Source organism: Ceratotherium simum, chromosome 22 (assembly GCF_057802395.1).
Source record: "Ceratotherium simum simum isolate JZ-2026a chromosome 22, ASM5780239v1, whole genome shotgun sequence".
Classification (NCBI taxonomy): domain Eukaryota; kingdom Metazoa; phylum Chordata; class Mammalia; order Perissodactyla; family Rhinocerotidae; genus Ceratotherium; species Ceratotherium simum.
In genome coordinates this window covers 30522076-30536682 of record NC_141921.1, presented here as the reverse complement: position 1 = coordinate 30536682, position 14607 = coordinate 30522076, and the positions used below count along the sequence as shown (strand labels likewise).

The 14607-nt window shown below is 45.5% G+C and overlaps 1 protein-coding gene across 10 annotated transcripts in view; it reads left to right on the top strand.

Moving 5' to 3' along the window:
- Positions 1 to 2125, top strand: part of RPS6KA1 (ribosomal protein S6 kinase A1) — a 52777-nt gene extending 50652 nt beyond the window's left edge. For all 10 annotated transcript variants that reach the window (XM_087446500.1, XM_087446502.1, XM_087446501.1 and 7 more), the window contains 2 exons: positions 712 to 849; positions 1171 to 2125. In XM_087446500.1, coding sequence (XP_087302626.1) covers positions 712 to 849; positions 1171 to 1293 — 261 coding nt within the window. In that variant the 3' untranslated portion in view covers positions 1294 to 2125. The remainder of the gene's footprint in view (positions 1 to 711; positions 850 to 1170) is intronic.
- Positions 2126 to 14607: the final 12482 nt, after the last annotated feature.

Sequence of the window (14607 nt, the reverse complement as noted above, 5' to 3'; positions counted from 1 at the left end):
CAACTTGGCAATCATTCACTGGCTCTTCCTGTGTTCTGGGTCCTGTGGGGGACAGAGGGCTGCATAATCACAGCTCTTGCCTTGTGGGAACTTAGTATGGGGGGAGGTACAGGCTTGCACACAAGGAACAGAGATGCCAGGCAGCAGAGAGAGGTGGATCCTCCTGTCCAGGGGTATGGGCAGTGGAGGCATGGAGCAGAGCTACTGACCACACCAAGCAGACAGGCCTTCTCAGAGGAGAGAACATTTGTTCTAGTTATGAGAACCTCTGTGCCAGACACTGGGTTGAGCCCTTAATGAACAGTACCACCTCATGTCAGCCTTAGGAGGCAGGTATTGCTGTTGTCCCTGTTTCTCAGAGGAGACACTGAGGCTCAGAGAGTTGAAGTAACTTACCTAGGATTCTCAGTTGATGAGCAGAATAGTCAAGTATTGAACCTGAATCTGCCCAACCACAACCTTAGGTTTTTCCCACCTTCCTACATGGCTTCTGGAAAGTGAAAGAGAAAGGAAAGGGCACTCCAGAATGAAGTCCCAAAGAAGGGCGTGTGCTCGGGGAGGCCCTGGAGTGGTGTGGAGAATGGGTAGCAGGGGCTACTGCAAGGGAGATGGCAGGAGATGGTTGCCTTTCCCACTCCCCATCAGTGGGACAGAGCTGTCTGCTCCCCTGCAGGCCCCTCCCACCAACCCCCTTACCTGCTCTGCCCCCAGGACCTGGTGTCCAAGATGCTGCACGTGGACCCCCACCAGCGCCTCACAGCTAAGCAGGTCCTGCAGCACCCATGGATCACCCAGAAAGACAAGCTTCCCCAGAGCCAGCTATCCCACCAGGACCTGCAGCTTGTGAAGGTACGCGACCCCAGGCTGCTGGGCATCCAGGTCCCCAGGCCAAGGATCCATGGGCAAGGGCCCTGGGTGGCAGAGCCAGGAGATGCCATGTCTGTTTGTCCTTAGGGAGCCCCAGTCTAACATGCAGGGTGTCAACAGTGCACTCATGGGTCCTCTGAAGCCTCCAGTCTGATGGAGGGGGCAGGACTAATGACCTTGAAGGACCACCAAGGCTGGATTAACAAGGCCTGGGTGGGCTGTGGAACACTGGGAGGGGCTGGCCTGGCCTTAGAACACATGTCCTCCCACCGCTGTGAACTGACCTCCCACCTTCTCTCCCAGGGAGCCATGGCAGCTACATACTCTGCGCTCAACAGCTCCAAGCCCACCCCTCAGCTGAAGCCCATTGAGTCGTCTATCCTGGCCCAGCGGCGGGTGAGGAAGCTGCCCTCCACCACCCTGTGAGGGGCCAGGGTGTGCAGGCCGCAGGGCGGTGCTAGCTCAATACAGGCAGCATACTTCCCAGAGGGAGCAGGCCTGAGTCACAGGGCCAGAGGGAGCGGAGCCCTGAGGTGCCCAGGAAGCAGCCAGCCCGGATCACCCCAGTGAGGGTGTGAGAAGTGCCTTTTCCTTCCCCAGGACGGACTCTTCTCGGCTCTGGCTCTGCTGGTTGAAATCGATTCACTGTACAAACTCTTATCTTTTTTTAAGGAAAAATGGCGTCAACCACCATGGATTTTTACAAGATCCATTTGCCTTTCTGGGAGCAGAAATAGCCAGTGCAGCCCCAGGAGGGGCAGTGAGTCACACTAGGGCTCTCTGTGGCTGAGACTCCTTAGAGCAGCTTTGGTCCTATGCTGGGGACCCCCACGATGGCCATCTGTAGCCATCTGCACTCACCTCCGAGGCAGTCCAGCATCACCTTCCAGAGCCCTTGGCTGTTTAGCGAACTTGTTCTATCCCCAGTCAGCTCCTTTTCCGTTCTGTTCTGCTGGGAGGCCCGGAACCACTTCCTGTTGGAGGAAGGACAAAGACCCCGTGGCTCCCAGCTCCAGGCACCAGCATCCACATTGGCCCCACCAGCGGGTCCCCTGCAGTCAGGCTGGGCTGCTCCCGGAGGAGGATCCGGAAAGCACTTTTTGGCTGACTTCCATTGGAGTCTGCCACAGGACAGAGCTCACAGGAGGCCTGTGGGGCAGGCCAAGACGGGCAGGGGCTTTTTTTCATTTCTTCCTCAGCTGGTAACTCAGGGTTCATCTGTCCATGGCCTTTCTAATAAACTTACAGTTGAGTTGAAGCACGCTCGCCTCCACTTTCCATCCCTGAATTTGCCCTCTCTCTGCTTTCGGGTGTTGAAGGCTGTGGCAGTGACAAGTAATAGACTAGGGCCAGTTAGCCCAGCTGCTTGGAGCTCCAGTCATTTGGGGAGCATGTGGGAGTCCTGCTGGCCCTGCCCACACGTTCCTGTCAGGGGATTCCATTATGGTATTGATAATAGTCATGGTATTATTAGCCATACTGGTGACCAAGTGCCAGGCACTGGGCCTGGGCCTTACACGTGTATCTCATTTAATCTTAACAACTCTGGGAGGTAGATGCTATTATATTATTATCTGTGTTTTATATATGGGGAAACTGAAGCTCAGAGAGGGAATGACATTTCCTCACACAATAAATTTTTCTGAGTACTTATTCTGGCCCTGCTCCAGACACTGGTGAAATAAGCAGAAAACAAGGTCATTGTTTTCATGGGTCTTACCTCCTAGTGGGGAAATGGACAATTAACAAACCAAGGTCAGCCACTGATAAGACATATGCAGAGTTAAATTGGGATGAGAGATGTGGTGATCAGGGAAGGCCTCTGGAGGGAGGTGACCCAGAAGCTGAGATCTGAGTGATGAGAAGGGGCCAGCAAAGACCGTGAGGCAGAGGACAGAGTCAGGACAAAGATCAAGACCGGGAGGCATAGGGCAGAGTCGGACAAAAGCCCCAGGGGGGAAACAGGCTGGCCCTGCTCAGGGTCCAGAGAGAAGCCAATGTGGCTGTGATGTCAGGGCCAGGGGTTGGCACAAGACGAAGTTGGAAAGGAGGGCAGGGGCCAGTCATGCTGGGCTTTGTAGGCCAGGGTAAGGATCTAAGTGAGATGTAAGCTCCTAAAAGAATTTAATTAAGCAGGAGAATGGCGTGATTTCATTTACATTTTTAAAAGATGGCTCTAACTAATGTGTAGAGAATTGCTGTGGGGAGAGGGCCAGCAGGAAGCAGGGTGACCAGGTCAGTGGCTACTGTAGTAGCTCAGACAAGAGATGAGGTGGCCTGGACTAGGGTGGTGGGAGTGGAGATGGGGAGGGAGTGGACAGGGTCAGGATATGCTTTGGAGGTAGACAGCACTTGCTGGCAGTTTGGATGTAGAGAAAAAGGAGATTCGCAGATGTCTTCCAGATTTTTGACTTGAGCTGTTGAGTACTGAGGGAAAAGTTGGGGAGGAGCATGTTTGAGAACTCTGTGGGAGATGCCCTTTAAATATCCAAATAGAGATCTCAGCTAAGAGTTGTAATTAGAAGTTGGAGTTCTGGAGGGAGGTCTGGATTGGAAGTATGAATTTTGGAATCATTAGTTTGGAGAAAGTTTGTAGAGCCAAGAGGTTGGGCTTTTCAAAGTGTCGCCCGTGGAGCAGCAGCATCATCTGGGAGCTTATGAGAGAGGCAGAATCTCAGGCCCATCCCCAGACCTGCTCAGTCAGAACCTACATTTTAACAAGATCGGCATGTAAGATTTGTGTGCACATTCACGTTTGAGAAGTGCTGTTGGAGGGACTGAGAGCTGAGAAGAAAAGGGGGACTGTGATTGAGCCCTGGCACATACTAGCATTTAAAGACGGCACAGAGAAGGATGAGCTGGCAAAGGAAACTACAAGATGCTAGCCCGTGTGTGGGGACCTGCCAGTCTGGCAAGATTCAAAGGCTTATGAACCAGAGCCTTTTGCTTCTGTTATTTCTCAACCTCCCCACTTTACAGAGAAGAAAGCCAGGGCCTAACAGGTGAATAAGTTCTGTTATACTGGAAGGAGATTCTAACACTAGCAGCTCAGCTTCAGGACTGGCCTAGGCATGCGGGTTCTGAGCTAGCAGCCTCCCCACAGGAGAAAGGAAGGCTGTGTTGGAGCCCCAAGGGCTGCGGAGCCCTCCTGAACCCCACTGACACATCCAGTGCTGAGTCCCTGATTTGAGTGTGTTCCACTTCTTTAAGACTTGGTTCCCCTGTCTGTGCAGTGAAACCAACATTTCCTGTCCCACCCACCACCCCAGCTTGTCCACCCTGGACCCCATCATCCCAGCTGGAATCCTGAGCATCATCCCTGACTCCCCCCACTTCTTGCATCCAATCTGCATACTGGCCCCATCAATTCTGTCTCCTAAATATTTTGAGGATCTATCCCCTCCTCTCCATCCTCCCTGTCCTCATATTTTTGTTGTTTGCCACAGCCTAGTAATTCCCTCCAGTCTTTTGTGTCCCCAACATCCTCCGTGTAGAATCACAAATCTGACCTAGCATCTGCCTGAATGTGGCTCCTCATTGTCCACAAGATAGAGCCCAGGCATCCTAGCCTGACGCTCAGTGTCCTGTGTGGTCTGGCCCCGCTGAACCCCAGCATCAGCTCTCATAGCTTGTCCCCAAACTGCTCACAAACCTGAATTTGCCATGCTCCTGCCTCCACTGGATTCTGCTGCTACGCATCCTGGCTAACTTTACTCATCCTTAGGAAAACTCAACTGTCACCTCCAGGAAGCCAACTAGGACACTCCAGACAAATTTTGGCAATCCTCCTTTGGGATCCCTAGACACCCTAATGCTCCATCTCTTTGTACATCACACTGTTTTGGAAACAGCTGATGATGCGTTTTCTCCCCACCAGTGTGTGAACTCAAGGATGTGGGCTACGTTTTGTTCATTTCTGTACCCCAAGCACTTAGCACTAGACCCCAGCACACAATATTTTGGTCCTCAACTAGTGTTTGTTGAATGGGCGAGTGAGAGAGAATGCAGCAACAGGGGACTTGATGGTGCTAGGGGAAACATAGAAACTACACTCACAGGGCCAGCCCAGTGGTGCACGCGGTTAAGTGCACGCGCTCCGCTGCTGGCGGCCCGGGTTCGGATCCCGGGCGCGCACTGACGCACTGCTTCTCCGGCCGTGCTGAGGCCGCGTCCCACATACAGCAACTAGAAGGATGTACAACTATGACATACAACTATCTACTGGGGCTGTGGGGGAAAAGAGGAGGATTGGCAATAGATGTTAGCTCAGAGCCGGTCTTCCTCAGCAAAAAGAGGAGGATTAGCATGGATGTTAGCTCAGGGCTGATCTTCCTCACAAAAAAAAAAAGAAAGAAAGAAACTACACTCACAGAGTTGGAGGAGGCTGGAAAGGCATCTGGGCAGGAGGAAGGGAAGCTGGTGCTCTGAGGCACAGAGCAGTTAGTATCTTGTTCCAGGCACCAGAGGGAAGATTCAAGAACCAGGAAATGGTGATGGGTGGAGTGGGAGTCCATGGGTGCTTTCTCAGCAGCTAAACCCCAAAACCTAAATACTTCACCTCTCTGAGCCTCAGTTTCCCCACTTGCTAAATGGGATCATAAGTCATGCCCATATCACTGCATCACCTGAAGATCAAATGAGCAAGTGAATATGACTATGTTTAGGAAGGTCAGAAGTGCTGCTTGTACAGTTAAGCCTGTTCTAATTTTCACAAGGACAGGACAGCCCCCAAGAACTCAATGGACTCCAGAAACATAGCTCCTGGCCGCCAGCATCTCAGCCAGGAACTTCCCTCTCTGAGTGCCAACTCCCTGGGCAAAGCCCACTAATAGAAATAAGCTGGCTTGCGGAAACAAATTGTCAATCCATACATCCCTAAGTTCGCTAGTCCCTCTTCCCTTTAAGGCTCAAATAACAATCCTTGAGCTCCCACCCTGTAGGATGCCCCTTCCCGTGAAATATTGGCTCCAGTCTGTTAAACAAATACTCACTATGTGGAGGTGCTGGTCACCAAGGGTTTCCCATGCTTTATTTCATTTGATCCTCATGTGAAGTAGATAGCATTAATTCCATTTTACACACGAGAAAATTGAGGCTTGAAGGTTAAGTGATTTGCCCAAGGCCATAGCTAAGTGGCAGAGGAGAACTCAAATTGAGGTCCGTGTGATTCTGAAACTCACTCTTAACCACCTCTCTGCTTCCGAGAATGCCCGAGGTCTGCTTGTGAAATGTTCCACAGACCTGTCTGGTTAGCACTCTTCACCTCTGCCAGCCATGTGGTCATAAAGGTTCCTATAACACTGAGGTCTGGTCTCAATGAGAAAATGTAGTTGTTAGAAAGTTACATTTCCCAGTTGGCAAACTAGAGAACAGGCTGAGAAATTTGGGGAGTTTCCTATGGACAGACTTAGAAGGTAGTGAGTTCCCCATCGCCTGGGCTGCACATGCAGATAACTAATGAGACTTGTCAAGATCTTAGAGGAGATTCCTGTTCCCAGTCGGGGACTGTTTAGATGATCTTATATGTCCTCTCTGAGTCAGAGGTTCATATTCTCAATTGTTGGCACAGACATCAAATTCCCTAAGTATTTCTTGCATTTTACCCACTTATGCATCGTGTTTTCCATGATTATTTCTGAGACAGGCACTATCAGAGAAAAGGCTGGTTTCCTACATGTGTTAAGTATTCAAACATTTGGTACTTTGGTTAACACATGGATGTAATTCTCTCACCCAATCCTATGATAAAAGGCCACCAAAGAACCCACCAATCTGAGATTTGGCCATTCATTTAATGGCTATAATAGTAGGCACGATTTTTTGAGTTCTTGCTTTACACTGAGCACAATATATACCGGTATCATCCTAACACTCAAAGCAATCTCATGAGGTAGGTATTATAATGTCCACCTTGTTACAAGGAACCTCAGGCTAAGAGAGGAAACTTGCCCACAGTCCCTGAGCAAGGAAGTGGCTGAACCAGATTTTGAACCCAGGTTGATCTGGCCCCAAAGCTCACACTCTACCACCCTGATGTGTGGGCTAAATTTCATCCCACAGTGACTCATAAAATCTCACAGTCAGAAGGGCTCTAAAGGCCCAGACCCAATCTCCGCCCACTACAGGAATCTCCCATGGATGGTTATCTGGTTTCTGCTCAAATACCACCAGTGACAGCGATTCCACCACATCACAAGGCAGTCCCCCACACAGTTAGAAAGTTCCTCCACTTTGAACTGAGGTCTTCTGAGTAGCTTCCATTTTTGGGGGGGTTCTCACTAAGTCTAAGAGACTCAAGGGAGATATGACTCAACAGTAGCAGGAGGGAAATTGAAATGTGCACCCCACCGCCAGTGAAGGTGGGGCAAACTGTTGGTGCTAAAGCTATGCTGTCAAGAGAGAAAAACCCTGTGAGGTGAGGAGAGGGCCTCATGGTCCATCCTCCTGCTCCCCAGGGCCATGCAGTGGGCTCCCACCTATTCTCTCCTGCTCGACTCCTGCCCACCTCATTTGTGAAGGCAGCAGTGAGGGGGAAGTGGGAACAGCACTGGATGTGGAGTCAGGTGGACCTGCAATCACACCCCAGCCCCAACATTGACCTGCTGTGTGACCTTGAGCAGGTCATTTCACTGCTCCGAGTTTTCCTCAACTGTCGAACAGGGCTACTACTTTGAGCATTAAAGGAGAGGGTGGGTGAAGCATCTACAGAGCTTCTCAGTTACAAGCAAACAGCAACCAGGACATAGGAAGCAGTCTAGAGTTGTGGTTATGTGCAGACTCTGGGGTTAGGTTGTCCTGGTTTTGTTGTTCAACTTTTTTCTTGAAGTATAAGCAGTCCTGAGTTAGAATCCAGTTTTGACCACTTGTCTATGTGACTTTGGGCAAGTCATTTAACCTCTTTGCCTCGATTTCCCCATCTTTAAAATGGGGGTTAATAGTAGTGCCTGCTCTTTGGTGAAAGGGGAAACAAGGTAATGCATCAGAAGCAAATAGCACAGGGCCTGACACATAAGAAGCTTAACACGTGATGACTACTACCTACTCCCTCTTCCCAAGGCACAGACTCCAACCTCTCAGTTCCCTCTTTCTCGCTCTCTCTCTCTCTCTCTTTCATCCATTCTCTCTCTCTCTTTCTGTCTCTCTCTCTCTCCTCCTGTTTTAAATGGATGAGACCATATCCAGAGCCTGGAGAGAGGTCAACTCATCTGAGCATCTTCACCCCATGGGGACAAGAGGGGACCCTCTCATAAGGACCTTCTCTCTCTTTTCCGTTCCTACCCCAGAGCCTCTCTCTGAGTTATAACTCATGTTTATGACTCAATCTGAAACTTCTTTTTATAAGTAGTTTCCTCTGTTTCTCTTCCCTTCTTCTGCTCCACACCCACCCCCCAGGCTGTGGGCTGAATTGAGAAATCGAGGCACAGATGACATGTTAGAGCTGGGCTTCAGGCTTGTACCTGGGATGGGCCTGGGGTCACTCATCCATTGCAGAATCTTCTTACCAGGACTGGATGTGGGCAAAGTCATTCCTGCTGTCACTACAGAGGTTTATAGTTACTGGACCCTTTGCCTGGGCTTCAGAGAGCATCTGAAGGGGACTAAATTCTCACCTGGAGTAATGAGTGGAGGATTGGAATCAGAAGGCACAAGCCTGAAGTCAAATCTCAACACCAGCCATGACTGTGTGAACTTGGACAAGTCATTTGGCCTCTCTGAGCCTCATTTTCCTCATCTGCAAACCATCCTCAGAGGGTTGTGAGAGTAAAGGCTCTGGCAAAGATAAGTTACAGAACAAATGGTAGCCAAGTTGCAAGAATGCTTGATAGAACCTTCAGAGCTGAGTGACACCCTCCAGAACCAGGGGATCTTAACTCAGGGTCCATGGGCTTCCCAGAAATGTGGAAATGATATGTAATGTGGTGTAGATATGTGTGTTTTTCTGGGAGGAGAGGATACACAGTTTTCATCAGATTCACAAAGGGGTGTGTGATCCCCTAAAATGTTAAGAACCATTGTCTTCAGGGTAGCAGATAACTAACACTTTTACTTCACAAGTAAAAAAAAGTAAAACAGCCTTCCTGTCCCAGCACTGCACAGTAGTTCATTCAGTAGACATGTACGTTGTAGGCGCTGAAGACACAAAGACAAATGCTCCTTGCCTTTCTGGAGCACTGAGCTTCAGAGAGATTAAGTGAGTTAGCCAAGCTCACACTCTTCCAAAAGAAGCCTACTGCTGAGATTGGAACCCAAATGTCTGACTGCAAGGTTGGCCACTACGTATCTCAGTAGAGGGGCCCTCCCAGGTCTGTGGCTTGCCCAGGTTCCCTCTGGTTGGCCAAGACCAGCAGGATCAGCATTCCATAAGAAAGGCCCTGAGGTCACAATGAAGGAGGCTGATTTGAGCTGGGGCACACCTTCTGGGGGTGCCAATGAACTGCCGGGTGGTGGCAGGTCATTGACTGTGATTAGCCCTCTTCTGAGCTGACTCAGGGAGGAGGTTTCCCTTCCTAAATTCCAACACAGGCTGACAGACGATGAGGGAATTCCACATATATATTTACATCATCTATGTTGAGGTTTCATTCACATACAATAAAATGCATAGATTTTAAGTGTACAATTGGATGAGCTTTGACAAATGCGTACACCTGTGAAATCCATACCACTCTCAAGATATAGAACATTTTCATTACCCAGAGAATTTTCTCATGTCCCTTCTCAGTCTCCCCCAAGGTTAGAGGCAGCCACTACTGTGATTTTTATCACCATAAATTAGTGTTCCCTCTTCTAGAACTTGTATAAATGGAATCATACAGTGTTTACTCTTTTGTATCTGACTTCTTTTGACTTCCATAATGTCTGTGAAGATTCATCCACATCATCGAATGTATCAGTAGTTCATTCCCTTTTGTTCCCGAATAATATTCCATCGAGTGAATACGATGAACTTTTTTTTTTTTCAGTTTTTGGCTAATATGAATATTCATGTAGGATCTTTGCGTGGACATGTGTTTTTATTTCTCTTGGGTAAATATACAGAAGGACATTGCTGCATCACAGGGTAGGTGTATGTTTAACTATATAAAAAATTACTAAACTGTTTTCCAAAGTATATTTTACACTTTGACTAGCAAGTGTGAAAGTTTCAGCTGCTTCATTCCATTGCCAATCTTTGGTATTATTAGCCTTTTTAACTTTAGTCATTCTAGTGGGTGTGAAGTGGTTTCCCTTTTGGTTTTAATTTGCATTTCTCTAATGACTAATGATACTGAACATCTTTTCATGTGCTTATTGGCTATTCCTATATTCCTTTTGTCTGTTCAACCCTTTTGCCCCATTTTAAAAATTGGATTATTTACCTTATAGATTGTAAAGAATTCTTTCTTTATTTTGGATACAAGATTTTCGTCAGATATATGCATTGTGAATACAATAGTCCCCCCTTATCCACAGAAGATACATTCCAAGACCCCCAGTGGATGCCTGAAACCACGAATAGTACCGAACCTTATACATACTACATTTTTTCCTATCTACACATACCTATGATGAAGTTTAATCTATAAATTAGGCACAGTAAGAGATTAACAATAACTTCTCTTTGGCACATCTGAATTGCCAGCATCACTACTCTTGCGCTTTGAGGCCGTTATTAAATAAAATAAGGGTTACTTGAACACAAGCACTGCAACACCGAGACAGATCTGATAACCAAGATGGCTACTAAGTGACTAATGGGCTAATGGACTAAGGGCGGGTAGTGTATACAACGTGGATACGTATGCAACGTGGATACGCTGGACAAAGGGATTACCGGGGCAGGACAGAGCTGGAGGGCACAAGATTTCATCACACCATTCAGAACAGCGCACAATTTAAAACTTATGAATTGTTTATTTCTGGAATTTTCCATTTAACATTTTCGGATTGGGGTTGACAGTGGATACCTGAAACCAATGAAACTGAAACTGCAGATAAGGGAAGACTATTATATTTTTTCCCAATCTATGACTTGCCATTTCATTTGAAGAGCAGAAGTTTGTTGTTTGTTTTTTTTTTTTATAATTTTTATTTATTTTTTTTTTCCCCAAAGCCCCAGTAGATAGTTGTGTGTCACAGCTGCACATCCTTCTAGTTGCTGTGTGTGGGACGCGGCCTCAGCATGGCCGGAGAAGCGGCGCGTCGTGTGCGCCTGGGATCCGAACCCGGGCCGCCAGCAGCGGAGCTCGAGCACCTAACCGCCAAGCCACGGGGCCAGCCCAGAAGTTTTTAATTTTGATGAAATACAATTTATTTCTCAAATTTTAATTTTGTTTCATTTTTTTTCCCTATCCAAAAAGTTTTTTTTACCTATGTAATGGTCCCAAAGATTTTCTATTAAGGGAAATTCATAATTTTAATGAAAATTATACTAACAATCACTGAGCCCTTGCTACCAAACAATGTGCTAAATCAGCAGAGTGACCTCCGTGAGGCAAATGATAATCTCCACCCAAAAGATGAGGAAATCTAAACAGTGAGAAGTTAAATAACTTACTTAAGGGCACACACCTAGTAAGAGACAGAGTTGGGATTAAATTCAGGTCTGTCTAACCGGGAACTCCCTGCTCCTAATCTTTATTGTTTTACTGCCTCCATAATTTTAAACCCAGGTGATGGTTAGTCTGGGAATTTTAAAGATCTGGAAGGTTTTTATTGGGATTGCATTGGATCTATAGCTTAATTTTAGGAGAATTAACATTTTAACAATACTGAGTCTTCCAATTCATGAACACAGCATATTTTCATCTATTGAGGTTTTCTTTCATTTCTCTCAGCAACATTTTGTAGACTTCAGTGTTCGGGTCTTGCATAGCTTTTGTTGACTTTATCCTTAAGAATTTGATATTTTTTAATTTTTTAATAATATTGTCAATGGCATTGTTTCTTAAATTTCAGTTTCCAACTGTGTGTTGCTAGTATATAGGAATACAATTGATTTTTGTATATTGACCATGTATTCTGCTATTTTGCTTAACATTAATTCTAGTAGCTATTTCTGTAGATTCCTTAGAATTTTCTATATAGATAATCTTGTCCTCTGCAAATAAAGATAGTTGTACCTATTCCTTTCTGATCTGTATGCCTTTTATTTTTCTTGCTTATTGCATTAGTTAGAATCTCTGGTACAATATTAAATTTAAAAACATCTTTGTTGTGTTCTCAATCTTGGGAAAGCATTCAATCTTTCACCATTACGTCTGATACTATCTGTGGGTTTTCCCTACATGTCCTTTCTCAGGCTAAAGAAGTTCCCTTCTCTTCCTAGTTTGCTGAGAGTTTTTATCATGCGTGGATGTTGCATTTTGTCAAACACTTTTTCTGTACCTATTGAGAGGATCACATGTTTTTTGTTGTTGTTTTAGTATGTTAATGTGATGAAGTACATAGATTGATTTCAGATGTTAAACCAACGTTGCGTTCCTGAGATATACAGCTATTCAGGCAATCTATTTCTTCTTGAATAAACTTTGGTAGTTTTCGTCTTTATTATTATTATTTTTTTTTGATGAGGAAGATTCGCTCTGAGCTAACATCTGTTGCCAATCTTCCTCTTTTATTTTTCTTTTCTGCTTGAGGAAGATTAGCCCTGAGCTAACATCTGTGCCAGTCTTCCTCTATTTTGTATGTGGGTTGCTGCCACAGCATGGCTTGACAAGTGGTATAATATAGGTCCACGCCCAGGATCCAAATCCGAGAACCCCGGGCCGCCAAAGTGGAATGTGCTGGACTTAACCACTATGCCACGGGGCTGGCCCCAGTAGTTTTTGTTGTTTGAGGAATTTGTCCATTTCACCTAAGTTGTTGGCATCTAATTTACTGGCATAAAATTGTTCATAATATTCCCTTATTATTCTTTTAATGTCTGTGGTATCTATAGTAATGTTCCCTCTCTTGTTCTAGATAGTACTAATTTGTATCTTTTCTTTTTTTTCTCATCAACCTGACTAGAGATTTATCAATTCTATTGACACTCTCAAAGAAATAGTTTTTGGCTTAATCTATTTTTTGTTGTTTTTCTTTTTTCTGTTGTCTGTTTCATTGATTTCTGCTCTTAAAAATCTGCAAGTTCTGGGGCCAGCCCGGTGGTGTAGTGGTTAAAGTCACAGGCTCTGCTTTGGCGGCCCGGAGTTCACAGGTTCAGATCCCAGGCACAGACCTACACACCACTCATCAAGCCATGCTGTGGCAGCATCCCATATACAAAACAGAGGAAGATGGGCACAGATGTTAGCTCAGGGCTAATCTTCCTCAGCAAAAAGAGGAAGATTGGCAACAGATGTTAGCTCAGGGCCATTCTTCCTCACCAAAAAAAAAAAAAAAAATCTGCAAGTTCTATCCTGGCTCCTCCATTGGAAGCTGACTAAAATACCAACTCTACCAGGCCTCATTCTCATAATTTGCTAGTAAAAGTTCCTGACCTTTCTGGAGGGCAATGTGGCAATAACAAAATGTTTAAAGTGTGTATAAAATGCACATACTCTTTGCTTCTGAAATACTATTTTGAGGAACTTATACAGTAGTATGCTGGAAAATGTTTAACAACTGGCAGGGGCAGGAAGAGCGGCCTGATTTGTAGCCTTTACTGATTTTGTGATGTAAATGCTGCCACAATGGCCAGTTTCAAGCTACCACCATGAATGTGTAGTTGGGAAGAGCTGGCCACAATTGGCTCTCAGGAGCCAGTACCAATAGGCTCCAGCATACCACTGAATTTATGTTAGAGAGAATTAGGAATGAATATAAAAAATTATGTACAAGTGTACCCCACAGTGTTATTTTATTGGTGAGAAATTGGTCAAACTTATACACCAATGAGCTAACAAATGCACTATAGTACAGCTATATGATGACAAACTATATAGACATGAGTAAAATCTTGTTTGGGAAAATTATTAAGAAAATGGAAAAATATTCATGATATAATGTCTTTTAAAAAGCAAGGGTAAGTACAGTATAAGATCAATTTATTTTTTAAATGTTATATGTATAGAAGACCCAAAATGATAGACCACAAGTATTAACAATGATTCTTCTTTGTGCTTTTTAAACACTTGAAAAACTTTTTTAAATGAAGCCATGAATTCAGGGAAAAAAAGCCAAAAACTCATACATTAAAAAAATATATGTTCACAAGTGTGTGTTTTCAAGCCCATTCCTGCCCCGAGCACGTGTCCTAAGAACTGAAGAAGTGGGGAGATTCAGAAGTAGCTGGGTGTACCCTTGACCATAGCCCTATAGAGCCACCTTTCTGCCTTCAGGATCTCAAAGGAGAGTCTTAACTAATCCCCAGGGTCTTTGCAGTGACAGTATGGCAAAAAGAAAATGATTTACTGATCCCCAACCCGAGAAGCTAGGCTTCCCCAACCCGAGAAGCTAGAAAGCCTAAGTAGGGAAAGGAAAGTGTTTTGATTGCCTAGAAAGCAACATGTTTTAGAAAGATGAAATTTATTACTCTATACATTGCAGTGATGTTGGCATCTGTTCATGTGTCAGTCAACAAACATTTCCTGGGCACCCACCCAGCATCTAATTTTTTGGAGGGAAAAATTATGACTTTGGTTTGGTGTTTGTTAAAAGGCAATCTCTGTTCCTTCCTCCCATTTACCACACGTTCAGCACTTTACTAGGTGTTTTAAATGCTTTAGCTCATTTAATTATCAAAAACCCCAGCAAAGGAGATATTATTATTTCCATTTA